At 41.9% G+C, this 14,227-nt stretch overlaps 1 protein-coding gene across 10 annotated transcripts in view; it reads right to left on the bottom strand.

Annotated features, from left to right (window-relative positions):
* ZNF521 (zinc finger protein 521) overlaps window positions 1-14,227 on the bottom strand; it is a 293,634-nt gene that overhangs the window by 163,216 nt on the left and 116,191 nt on the right. For all 10 annotated transcript variants that reach the window (XM_081919941.1, XM_081919942.1, XM_081919944.1 and 7 more), the window contains one exon: window positions 5,085-8,440. In XM_081919941.1, coding sequence (XP_081776067.1) covers window positions 5,085-8,000 — 2,916 coding nt within the window. In that variant the 5' untranslated portion in view covers window positions 8,001-8,440. The remainder of the gene's footprint in view (window positions 1-5,084; window positions 8,441-14,227) is intronic.

The raw sequence follows: 14,227 nt of genomic DNA, 5'->3' as shown, positions 1-14,227 counted from the left end.
GCTCCTAAGTTTTGCCAAAAAAAATATTATTTTTTTGGCACTCCTGGCTATAACAAATGTAGAATGCTGATGTTCACTGTGATATTTTGTACCTGTGATATTCATTCACTATCCCCCCCAACAGCTGTTATGCTAATAATAAAAAAGTCCAACAAGCAATGCTATAAGACAATGAGATAGCATTCAAGCGACCAACCACTTTTTCTACCCACAATCAGCAACAGCTGTGTCCAATAAAAGTAACAGTTTGCAAGTGCTCACTGGAGAATACTCCTTCAACACTTATGCCTATCGCAAATTTTGTAAACGCTCTCAGGATTCTGAGGCAACATGTAGGGCTCTTTAAAATTTTATAAATCTGCATCACCTTAAAAAACCCTACTGACATCAAGTGTCTCCATTTCACCTCTGAAAACAATGTGATTTATTTTGATAAATAAGCCTGGCTTTTGTCCCCACTGCCACCTTTAAGGATCCCCCTCTAGTTCACTCTCAGCATCTGAATGGAAAAACGAAACACTTAGCTCTGGAAGCAGTGATAAATATCATTCTTTAAATAAGAGCAACAAGGAAGGTAGGTAAGAACTTTTGCCCCCATAGGATTACAACTGGCTTTTGTGCTGTTCAAACAAAGAGCAGAGTTATAGGCAGCAGTGGCCCACACTGTGTGACGCTCCCTGTTGCTTTGCCCCTCCCCTCTTGCTAAAGAGCAGCAAAATATATCGCTGGGAAGCTGGAAAAGCAATGCATCCCCATTGGTGCCTACTGGTCACAGGACCAGAACTAAAGGGGAAACGGCTGCATTTCTTGATTTAATTTTTTAAAAGTTAATTTAATTATTTGCAAGCCACATTTTAGCATGAACACATGAAGGCCATTTTGGTCCTCCTCCAGTCCTGCTGCTGTGAGCTAAGCCATGGTTTGTGGCTCAGTATGTTGTCTGCATGCAGGCTAGTAGTTATCTTGCTTCAAACCATGAGTTGTAACCAAGGTTTGTTCTCAGTTTGCAGCTCATAGTTTGTCTGGAGGGGAGAAACCATGAGCCTGGGTTTGGATGACACGCTAAGTCAAACCATGGCTTAGGTTACAGCAGCACAGCAAGACCAGAACAGCAAACTGGCCTTAATCTCCTCTCCAGGAGCCCAGAGGCTCACAAACTTGTGCTATGCCAGAGTTTGATGTAGCACTGCACACAAACTGAGCTTAAAAAACCTAAGTGTGACAGTGGCCGGGGTCAAGTGACATGCTACGCCAAACCTTAGTTTAGTGAGGCTGTGCAAATGTCCAAGCTCCCAGAGAGGATCTTGCAGCAGCTTTTTCCTCCCCACTAGAACTTTCCAATGCTGTGGTAAGCCAAGCCAGGGTTTGGAGATGTGTATTATCCTAACCAGGACTAGTGGTTAAGCACTCATCTCATTGATAGCAAGCTGTAGTCAAGAGCCATAGGAGCCAATAAAAGAGACATAGCTCCCCCAATAAAATATTTGAGGGCCCCGCCCCAAGTTAATGGGCATTGCCATTCAAATGGTGCGTGTGTTGTTGTGTCATATGATTATGTGGGGCGCGGCTTACCAGCCCCCCTATTTTATTAAAGTTGGCACCCCTGCAAGAGCAAATCTTTGCATGATCTTGCGGAGCTAAGGTTTGGCTTAATGTATCACACAAACCAGCTCAGTGTTTTAAATGTAAGATATATTTAGACTAGAAGCAGGTTTTTTTAATCATTCAAAAGTTGTATAAAGTATGTGTTAATTGAATCCCATGCTGTCCCTTTTTAGAACTGTATCACTTCGGTTTCAGCTAGCAATCATCACTGGTCTTCAGTTTCTCAGGCAGGCCCCTTTTATGCATGATGAGCAAAGTGAAGACAGAGGTGCTTATTATTATGTCTGTTTTTATAAGACTTTGTTAACAATTCCGCAGTAAGGGTTATCCAATTACCGAGGCTGGATCTAGACACATCAACAAAGCGTTTCAGTTAAACGTTGCATGAGAAACTGGGTTGGCAAAAATGGAACTCCATGGCACCATCTGGTGTCACAGTGTTAGAATTCATAAACAATGCATATAAAGCACTTACAAAGCACTTATAAAGCACAATGTAGCTGAGTCCCAAGTTGCCCTCAACAGATACCTTGACAGTCTTCTCTTAGAAACAATGCCCCAACTGTTGGAGGTGGTGATTCCAATATTTCAATTAATTTATTCCAAAAGTATTTAGGAGCTATCTTTGCTCCTCCACCTGTGCCCTATATCTGCACTGCAGCGAATGAAACAACTGTGCCCTTTCTCTCTCTGGTTGTTTTCCTTTATGGTGGCCCTTTAGAATCCTTGGAAGATGCCTCTCATGTCCCTAAATGCTCTAGACTATCCATACAAGCCTACTTCAGTGTGTCCCTCGAAGTCCTGCATTTTGAATCTCGCCATTTTCCCCCTTCACTTTTTTTGAGACCTTGCTCCACTTATGTGTGTTTCAAATTGTGATGACCCGAAGGTGGACACGATATTCCAGCTGAGCCCTAATCAGGGCCAAGTAGAGCAATACCATTAAATCCCATGATCTGAATAAAGTGTTTCTGTTCATGCAGTCCCAAGTGTGATTATTAGGCCCTTTGTCTAACACTTACACATGCAAAAGATTAGCTAAGTAAAAGCTGTTAACAAACTGAAAATATCCTTCCATTCTCCAAGACGAAAATGTGAAATCATCATCACTAAGTATCTTCCCTCTTCCCTGTAATCTATAGGCTCTTAAAACTGCCAACTGCCATTTCTAGTCAGCTTCTGGCAACTTCAAGGTTCTCAAAATTCGCTAATTCTTTATACACTTTGTTGTGTTTTTAGTGGGTCTGGGGAAAGCAGAGACTTTTCTAAACCTTAGAATATATTGTCTATTGGAGGCCAATTGGAGAAAGGATATTAAAGCTAACACAGCACAAATCAGCATATCATATATTATTGTTTCTATGCTTATCAATTTTTGTGATGGAACCAGAGGGAGACATTAGTTTTCTATTGCCTTCATTTGGAGAGAGAGACTACTGATATTCAATAAACTTGTTATGGGTCTTGCTACAGTATTTGCTTATCCCAGCAGGTGTTAACGCAAATATGGATGAGTGGCAGCGGCAGAAATATCAAGTATATGGGCATATCCCCATACCCAACTTATCAGCGATATGAAGAAAGAGGTTACATGTTTCACACTTAGCCACTTCCAATCCAACAACCATTCAAAAGCAATCCATTTCATGTTTAATTTGCAGGTTCCTTTGAAATGCTGCAAATCTAATGCCCACGCCTAAGGCCATAGAGGAAAGATAATGCTTTTTATTTGTTGTTGCGATGGTTGCCAATATTTTACTGGCCGTATTGCTGTGCCTTTAACAACAACTTGATGTTCAGGCAGTAGAAGGTAAATAATTTTATTTATGTATTTCAGAGCTTTTATGCCCTGCCAAACCATACACTTATCTCATAAACTTATGCTGTTTTCTAAAGATCAGGGTGCTGTGAAGTGTACAAGAGCAGGATAGCTCTTTTTTCTGATCTGTTGGCATCCTGCAAGTGCTATGGCATGGGCTGTTCACAATGCTGTCGAACATAGGTCCCTTTCTCTTTGGCAATCAAGGAGGACGGAGAGTATAAAAGGGAATAGTTTCCCCACTTTTCTAATGAGCATCTATGCAGACTTGCAGTAGAGAAATTAAAAGAATGTAATCCAGTGTAATACCTAATCCAGTGGCCAGTCAGATACATATGAGATGCAGGTAAAGGTAAGCCGTTGAATGGTCCTTTACCTTTACCTTACCTTACCTTACCTTACATATGAGATGCTCCCAAGCATGACACAAGCACAGTCCCATGCTCCTAGTAATTCAAGGCTCAGGCTCAATTCATGCTCAGGTCTTTGAGAACACCTAATTAATCTGTATCAAGGATCAACAGATTATAAGGGGCTCTGGAAATAAGGTTTGGACGAGCAAAAATAAAGCTACCCTTTTCCTTAATGAAAATCAAATGACGTAGACTAAGCATAGACACTGGGTGGCTGCGACACATTTGGACTACCACAACTTCCCCTCCTGGCTAAGCTTTGTTTCTTCTCGATCTATCAGGCTCTCAGATGAATAGGTATGCATGGGTGCAGTAGGAGGATAGGGGAACAAGACTTAAAAGTGCCTGGATGTAGGCCATGGGCAATATGTTTCCTTCCCCAAAGTGTAAACAAAATGGAAACTAAAGCAAGTCAAGGGATAAATAATGTACATTTAAGTGTGCTTGGGAATGCCCCCTTTGGCAATTCTAATTCGTGTTAGTGATTATGATAATAGAACAAGGCCATAGCATTTACTGCAAATTAATTAATCTGGAATAAGAGTGTGATCTTGTTAATGCCCCATGGGACACTCACATTTGTACAATTTTATGTTACAGATTATTCTGCAAGAAATGTTAATCATCTGATGCCTGGCTTGATATTCTGTCAAACATGCACACACAGAAATAAAAATTAAATTGCAATGAAAAGACTAATTTGCCCTTTAGCAAATGTAGGTGTTACACTGTGGCGTTTCTTTTTAATCAAAGTAGAGCAAGACAGGGGAAAATTAATGTCAACAACATAATTTACAAAAATAGCCCTCCTGCTCTGTTGCTCACAAATATTTTCAAAAACAGCGCTCTGCATGCCAACGCTTTGGCTTGATGTAGTTTACTTTTGTGTCATTAACACTCTGTGCCGTAAGCATAACTCAGAACTAGGGATTCCAACTCGAAATGAACCTCAGCTAAGATTCCAGCTCTCAGTTGTGCTGGCATGAAGATTATTCTCTTCAGTGATAAAGAAGACAATATCCTAGGGAGACTGGAATTAGTCCTACTCTGCATCATTCAAGCCAAAACACAAGGCTTATCAAGAAGCAAGTAATTGCTAGCTAGCTAATGGCTATGGGAGAGACACCACACATTCCAGCTAAGCATATCCTGGCAAATAACTAGCAAAATAAAAAATAAAAAATGATACTATGCATTTTTTTAAAAAAATCAAAGGTCTGTTTTTAAGCAAAGAGAGAGAGAATTACCTCTTCAGATTGAGATGGACTGATTCTGGGCATTGGTGATACCTGTGGTGTTTTCAGATGTGTACTATTGCTGTCCGGAATGAGCTCTCTATGGACTGACTGGATGTGGTTTTGAAGTTCACTTTCTGATTCAAATTTAACATTGCAACTTGAACAGCGAGTCTTCAACCCTCCTGCTTTGCTTTTGTTCTCTGCGGAACTCAAGTTCTCATTCTGGCCCATGCCTTGCCTATTACTGCTGGAAGGGATGTTGATGCTTGGACTGCCACTTTTGCTGAGATTAACGCAGGCGGCACACAGACCATATGGCAGGCCATTGATGTCAAGTTTCACCAAGTCCTGTTTTGAACGGAATTCCTTCAGGCAAGAAGCACATTTGTACAGTTTCTGGAGATGCTGCACTCGCCCTGTGGCCTGCACTGCTGAAGTGCTGCTCGTCTTCTGCATGTGAAATGTCCCATGGATCTTCAGCTCCAAAGTGGAAGTCACTGTTTGCATACATACCACACAACGGAATCCCGTCAAGGAGTTTCGCAAATCAGGGTGCATCTGACAATGCTCCAAAAATTCTTCCTCGCTCTGAAGAGGCATTTTGCAAATTCTGCAATTCCCTGTATCTAGGCTCTTACTATGTGTGACTTTATGTTCTGTAAGAGTCAGAAGAGACGGAAATCGCTCGCCGCATATTGGGCACATATAGTGTTTCACTGGACCCAAATGTGTCTGCATGTGTTCACGGAGTCCGTTTTCTGAAAAGAACGTCCGAGAGCACACATTGCACTTGTAGTTCCCTTTAATCAGTTCTGCCTTTTTCTTAATTATGGCACTTTCCCCGGGTCGGATGTTGTGATCTCGCAGCTGGTGATTTTGCAGGAGAGACTCCATTGTATAGGCCGCCCCGCAAATATCACATCCGTACATTGGCTCAGATGTATCGACGTCTTCTTCACTGCCATCATGGCTATTGTGTGACTCCTGGCTATTTGTCAGCAAGGTCTGTAGCTCTACTTCTTCTTTCTGAACTGGCTCAGATGCTCCATTGGTTCCACAATTAGGGGTTTTTGTTTCAAAGACGCAGTGCTTTTCCCTCAAGTGTTTCTCCAGCAATATGATGGCATGAAATGCTTTGCTGCAAAACTTGCAGTTGTACTTTTTGCTGTGCGTTGTGATGTGGCACTGCAGCTCCACCTCGGTACCAAAGGATTCGCCACAAAAGATACACTTATGCACTTTCCCTTGGTTCTCGAGATGGTTGTGTTTGACATGGAGCTGCAAGTCCATCTCGTTGCGGAAATCCCAGTTGCAGGAGGTGCACCTGTACACCTTCTTTTCGTTGCTGTGCTTCACGGCCAGGTGAAGCTGAATGGAGACCTTTGAATCAAACACCTCTTGGCACAAAGTGCAGCGGAAAAACACGAAGGTATGCATGTCAAGCAAGTGCTTCTGCAAGTCATCCACCGAAGTAAACTGTTTGTCACAACTTTCACAGATGTAGTAAGTGGAGGTTATCATGAAGTGGATGGTCACGTGCTTCAGCAGGGACTCTTGGTTTGGAAACTCCTTGTTGCACTGAGGACAAGTCAGTTTGGGTAGGACAGTGTCAAGGTGTGTTTTTAAGTGAGTCTGGAAACCATCCAAGGAAGTGTACTTAGCACCACACTGATTGCAAATGTATTCTCCAGTAGGGCGTGGAGGGGCACCACCAACCGCTTGCATCATCTTTAAAGAAGCCTGCTCTATAGTCACTGGAGATAAGGGGCTCATGGCTCTAGATTTCTTTCCATTATGAATGTAGTTTAGCGCTAACGGAATGTTCTTGTGATTTTCCTTTATATGTTTATTCAGTTTAAGAACACTATTAAATATTGGGGAATTTGTACAATAAGAACAAGAATACACTTCCACAACTGGGTCCTTGGGGGTTCCCAGCACAGGAGAACCAAAACGGGAACTACTGAGATCACAATGGACTTGTCTAATATGCTCTTCCAAAGAAGAATCAGTAAGAAATCCCATGTAACAATGGGGACAAAAGAACGCATTACTGTCCTTAGCAGCTGGATTTGCAAATCCGTGATTACATCTAATGTGTTCCTGAAGAGTGTTGAGGTCATTGAAAACTTCCGAGCAGAAGTTGCACTGGTAGATCATAGCAGGCATGGTCGAAACAATCAGCGCAGGATCTGGGCCTTCGTGTATTTGTTTAAGATGCTCGTTCAGATTGTAAAGCGAAGGTAATACTTCTAAACAATACTGGCAAATATGGGCCTGTTCGGGTTTATCTAAATGCATAGTTTTCAGGTGTATCTGGAGCACTGCAAGGCTCGAAAACAATTGCTTGCTGCAGTATATGCAGCTGTAGGTAACCTTGGCTTGCTTGCTTGAAGGCCCCGTGATATCTGTCACCTGTTGGGCTGCCCGTTTTCTTCCACGGCCTTTTGTTATGGGGGGAGCTGTTTCAACCATAGTTGAACTGTCCACTGAGAGGTTTGAATCTGGTGTAGTGCTAGACACTGAGGTGTAGCCAACAGTCACTAAAGAGGGGCTGTTGCTGTGGTTGCATGATTCGGGCTGCTGGTGGCTATCCATGTGGCTATACAGCTCTTCGACGCTATGGAAGTTCTCTGAGCAAATACTGCACATGTGTTTCTTTTCCGCTCCATTGTGAGCCTGCTCCATGTGGTTTACAAGGGAACTTTCCTCTACAAAGAGTTCATGGCAGTAAACGCACTGAAGAGCAGCTCTGTCTTCATTTGGGGAACACTCTGGGTGGCATTCTGCTATGTGCTTCTGAAGGTCTTCGGGGAAATCAAAACCTTCTTCACATTGACTGCACTTCTGAGTGTCCTTCATTTTCCAGTCCTCCATCCGGGAGGCAGACTGGGAACCATCTTTGTTCCTCTCGTGAACTTGCATGTGACCGTGAAGCGAACTAGAGGAGAGGAACCCGCGCCGGCAAATGGCACACTTATATGGCTTGTTAGAGGTATGAGTCTTTAGGTGGATTTTAAGGTGATCACTTCTCGAAAACGCTGCATCGCACTCGCTACAGTGGTATTTCTTATCTCCCGTGTGGAGTTTGATGTGGCGATCTCTGCTCCGCTTGTGTTTGAAAAGGCGGCTGCAATACGTGCACTTGAAAGGGAGCTTGTCGCTGTGACTTTGCTCGTGGTGCTTCAAATAGCTGAGGCGGCTAAACGACTTGTCACAAAACTGGCAGGGGTAGGGCAGTCCAGGGACACCTTCTTCTTCGCCAAAATCACAGCCGTCTCCATGGCTTGGGGAAGTCTGGTCTTTGCTTGAAGGTGAAGAAGCTGGCCATGAGCAGGAAGGGTCATCCTCAATGTCTACTCCATCTGGAAAAAGGGAGGTAAGAGAAGCAAACGGTTAAGGGCTTCCTCTTCAGACAGTACTTGTCATGAATATATACATTTGATCAGAAATGTACTGAAATGCACATGCAATTGTACAACATCGGCAGGCTGCCTTCTGCACCCGCACCCATCTTCTATAATATACTAATTCAAATCGGATGGTAAACAAGGAAAAGCCATGAAATCGGTCTGTTCCCGCATTTTATTGCTTTTATCATTTGTAGTTGCTTGATGCGTATTATACATTGACATCTTTATTAAAATGCAGATTTTAATATACTTAATGTGTCTTTTGTATCCACCATAAAATGATTTGTATACTACAGGAACAACTGGAAGTGCCAACCAGGGAAAAAGTATTAGAAAATTATTTCAAAATTAAGAGTCACCCGCATGCCTAATATTTAATAAAAACAGAGTAATTCAAATTTCTCACTTTTGTATTAAACTTGGTCCTGAAAAGAACATACTTTAATGGATTATTAGGAATTTTGGTGCTCAGCTACCAGAGTTAAAGAAGAAAGCATAAAACACAATGAAAAAAATATCTTCAGAAACACGCTGTTGGGAGCTGGTGACACCCTCTATTACTTTGCTGCAGTTTCCCACTTGAACTCAGATAATTTAGCAGCTACTAACCATCACCGAAATAAATACATGGCTAATAACACGTGAGCTTGTATTAGGTTTATATTGAGTCAGCCAGGGTTAAGTGAAAGGAGTGAACTTCACAAAAGCTAGATTCGAACCGTGTATTATCTTCTTCTAAAGTTCAAGAGGTTGCCCACCATTTCTTCCTCTTTGCAAAAAAACTTTACTGGCGGAACTTCCTTAGTAAAACAGAGCCCAAACATTTAGGTGATCATAGACAAAGCAACTTGCAAAAAAACTGGAAACAGGAACAAATGACAAATTATTATGGTAAAAGCTGAAAGATTTATGAGTAACAATGAAAAGACAAACAAGAACATATGCCAAGTAGTAACCAAAACGACTTAGCTATTATACTACTTCATTTCTGGGTTTTAGGCTGAAACCTATAGAAACCAATGTGTCAATTTCTTTTTTAGATGGAGAATGTCTACAAATCACTTATGACAGAAAATACTCCAAGAAGAAGTGTTTCACTGCTAGAATAAAAAATTAGTTAACTCAAAATACTTGTATCGTTATACATTAACATAATTTTATGCTGATTTTAGTTCCATTTATATACAACCGTTTATTCTGACAAATGATTTGTTGCTAGTTATCTAGAGCTCAAACTAGCACAAAGTTCTCTTGCTCACATCCACTGAAGTGAATGAGAGCTATGCAAGAAACTACCCATTCATTTCAGTGTTTAAAACACTGATCCAGCAAACAAAACACCTGACACTTGAAGTATTAAACAAAACCTTTATTTATTTATATTATAGGTAATAATATTTCTTGCAATACCAAGTCAATTAGAATAATAACATTTTTTTAAAAAAACAAAAACCCTGAATAATAATCCTTGGAGAAATCATATATTAAATGTGTGCCGATAAATAAATAAATTCACAACTCCTTAATACCTACAGCCTCTAAAAGGCAAATTATTTATCATACAACACAAAAGCCACAATTGGCTTACATAAAAACACTCCAAGTCTGCTTTCTTTAAAGTAACAAGATTTCACTCGATTGTGAACTTTATGCTTATCCACAGGAAACAGAAGAGGATTTGTCCTTTTCCTGCATTTCGAAACCGATAACAACACCATCTCACTATCAATGCCAGACAGCAACCATCTAACTCTGAGAAAACAACCAATACCATTCCTGGATCCTTGCCCATTCCAACAATGCTTTTAAGTGCAAGCTGAACAGTGGACAGGTTGTGTCCTCTTCTTTATTATTCAGAGGCTGTCCACAGGCTATGCCCGATTCCTGTCAGGATCTTCAAACTGCTCCATGATCCAAAAAGATTAAAAATTAAATGGGCTACCACACAAGGAGCATCTTGCGGATAAGGCAGCCTACCAATATGGAAAGAAGCATAGAAGTCAGATTTGACTTCAGCTGTCCCGTGTTCTGTCTTCTAGACAAAATATTTTATAGTAAGTAGGCTACATTCATTAGGGCAATACCTTCTCTATATCACTGCGCAAGTCCCACTGGAATTAGTGGGTTCGTGATAAAATAAACCTCACCAGTCTTTTCCTCTTAGGTCAAATGCTTATTTCCTTATTTCCATATAGCATCATCAATGTCATGATGCTTCACAGAATCCAAAGGGACAAATGTTAGTTGCTTCCTTTACACAAACTTAGGCTTGATCACACACTTAGGGCAGGATTCTCCTCCCCTCCCCCCCCCTCATGCCCTTTGCACACACTAAAATGGACTTGGGAGAATCCCCAGAACAACAAGAAAACAACAGAAAAGATGGGGGTTCGTTTCATCTGGCAAGTCGCAATGCTTGTAATAGCACAATGTTGAACTCCATTCTTTGTTGTGGCAGTACATGAGGTCTAGGGATGTTGTGCCAAAGACTCCATGCAAAACATAGGTTTTAAGGAGTGATTTGAAGGATGTGAAGTTGTGTTCCGTGAGGTGTTTTCAAGCACAAAGGGCAGCAAGGTAGATAAAGCAGATATGTTTGAGGGAGACAGTGCAGGATGCCAGAGCTAGAGAAGGGAAAGGCACAGAAAGCAATGTATGAGAAGAAATGATCTTAAACAGGGGTCAGCAAACTTTTTAAGCGGGGTGGGGGTGGGGGGTCCATTGTCCCTCAGACCTTGTGGGGAGCCAGACTATAATTTGAATTTAAAAGGAACGAATTTCTATGCCCCACAAATAACCCAGAGATGTATTTTAAATAAAAGCACACATTCTACTCATGTAAAAACACCAGGCGGGTCCCACAAATAACCCAGAGATGCATTTTAAACAAAAGGACACATTCTACGCATGTAAAAACACGCTGATTCCTGGACCGTCCATGGGCCTTAGTTTAGAAGGCGACTGGGCCGGATCCGGCCCCCGGGCCTTAGTTTGCCTACCCACAATCTTAGAGGTGGGAGAGGCCATGGAGAGCTTTAAACAAAATGTCAAAGAGGAACATCACATTACACAAATTACAAAACTTCAGATGTAACTTTACCAATATAACTTCTACGTTATCTCATAATTTCACCTGACAAATCCTAATATACACATGTTAACATGTGCAGATGTGTCTAAACATAATGCATCTCTCTCTCTCTCTCTCTCTCTCTCTCTCTCTCTCTCTCTCTCTCACACACACACACACACACACACACACACACACACACTACACAGACCTCCCTTGACAGAATTTTGGACCTCAGGAAAGTCCCTCATTACCACCCCTTTGTCTCTCCTTTATCCCACATCACCCTCACCCCTTGGCAGTTCTTTTCCTTTGGGTTCCTTTAGGGGAAAGGGCTGTCTTGAAATATTTCCTGCCTGCTGGATTACAGCTCCTCAGGGCATGATCTGAGGCGAAGGACCAGCTTCCCCTCCCCTCCTGAAGTGCTCAGCCAGGAAGGGAGGGAGGGGGGAAACCTCCAGGCATATGGCTTGGCTCCCTGAAGAATCAAGTCCTGAGCATTCTTTCCATGTCCCCAGCCCTTCCAAGAACACTCCACCCACCAAAGCACTCTTTTTCTCAAGTCTACTGTCCTTAAAGGGGCACAAGAAAACCGTTTCAAGGAAAATGATTCATGTTCTGTGAGGAGCACCGATCAACATCAAGCAGCTGGAGCTTCAAATGCAACTGCTTTATTTCGTTGAAACTTTAAGGGATATTCTGGTCTTTGTTTTAAACACCAAAAGCATGGTATTTTTTTTTAAACCAGCCCATTCTTTATAAAATTGAATTTATGAGTAATGCAATTTTGATAAAATTTAAGTATTTTATTTTCCAAAGAAAATAACGAATAAATACATAGATCTTTCATCATTATAAAGTATCAGCTAAATACATTTGTTCCTGTGCTTTTTTGTTCCAAACAATTATATATACCTGCTCTGTTTCTGACTTCCTTGGTTTCTAACATACAGGACCATTATGCAGATTTTAGTACACTAAAAGGGGGGAAACATGAAAAATCAATAACAACAAAACTCACAGCAGCCAACATATCTAGAGGGGCTTAAATGTCTGAAGAAACTGAAAAGTTTTAACTGCCCTCCTAACAGTGGCGTAGCGTGGGTTGTCAGCACCCGGGGCAAGGCAAGTAATTTGCACCCTCTAACCCGTGGATTTGCGCCCCCTAACCCTAACCCTCAGATGTTGCGCCCGGTGCGGCCGGCCCCCCTGCACCCCCCACGCTACACCACTGCCTCCTAAACACAGGCAGTGAAGAAGCCAAGCAGATCTCCTGGAAGATGGAATTCCAGAGGCAAGGGGGCTACCACAGAAAAGAACTTTTCATGTATTGTCATAGAATCATAGAACTGTAGAGTTGGAAGGGATCCTAAGGGTCATCTGGTCCAATCTCCAAGGAAGGAGAGTCCACCACCTTGCGAGTCTAGTCCACTGCTGAACAGCTGTTACTGTCAGAAAGTTCTTCCTGATGTTTAGTCAGAATCTTCTTTCTTGTACCTTGAAGCCATTGGTTCAGTCCTACGCTCCGGAGCAAGAGAAAACAAGCTTGCTCCATCTTCCATGTGACAAGGGCAAAACTAAGAGCATTTAGCCAGAACCTTTACCCCTGGTGATAACTCCAGAGGGTGCCACTGAGGCTCTTAGCTTGTCAACTATTTTTTACTATCTGGACTTCTCTCCTTCCTAGGCACCCTCCCTTGCAGCCCTGAGACTCCCATTAACCCCCAAAGTCAAAACAGGGAGCTCAACCAATTCCAGGAGGGAAACACCAGAGCAGCCCTTTGAAAAGAGCAAAGCACATCCAGCAGAGAAAGTGGGCCAAGAAGCAGCTTTCAGGTTTGCAAGTTGCTATGGAGAGAACTGTGTGTGTATGTGTGTCCCATTTTTTATTGGTGCAGCTGGTTCTTCTTACCCGAGTGTAGAACCTTACATATGTCCCTATTGAAATTTGTTTTGTTACTTTTGGTCCAGTTCTCTAATTCGTTACAGTCATCTTGAATCCCAATGTTATCTTCTGCAGCATTAGCTACCCCTCTGAGTTTGGTGTCATCTGCGGATTTGATTAGAATCCACTCAGTTCCTTCACTTTTTAAGACATTGAACAATGCTGGGCCCAGAATAGGACACTGCAGCACCCCATTGACCATTAATGAGGAACCATTAATGGGTATTTTTTGGGTTCGGTCAGTCAACCACCCACAAATCCATCTAACTATGGTAATTCAGTCCATATTTTACCAGTTTCTCCACAAGAATATCAAGGGAGAATTTGTTAAAAGCCTTACTGAAATAAAGATATACTATGTCCACATCATTCCCCTGATCCACCAAGCTTGTAGCTCTCTATATAAAAAAATAGATTTCTCAGGCATGACTTTCTTTTGAGAAACCCATGTTGGGTCTTAGTAACCACAGCATCCTTTTCTAAGTGCTCAGACTGGCTAATTAATTATGTTTTAGGACCTTATACATTCCTGAAGGAACAGCAAGAAGGGCCTCTATGTAAGATGTCCGTTCTCCTGCAGGATTATATGGAGAAAGGTGCGTTTGGTGCTTTATAAGTCAAAACCAGCACTTCCAAGTTGTACTCAGAAACTATTAGGCAGCAGAATATTATTCTCCGCGACTTTCCAAAATTTAGCACAAAGAAGGCTTGGAGCTATTACCAT

This window comes from Podarcis melisellensis, assembly GCF_964234715.1.
Source record: "Podarcis melisellensis genome assembly, chromosome: 7".
Taxonomy (NCBI): Eukaryota; Metazoa; Chordata; class Lepidosauria; order Squamata; family Lacertidae; genus Podarcis; species Podarcis melisellensis.
Note: the sequence above shows the minus strand (reverse complement) of the source record. Positions and strands in the feature narration are given on the sequence as shown.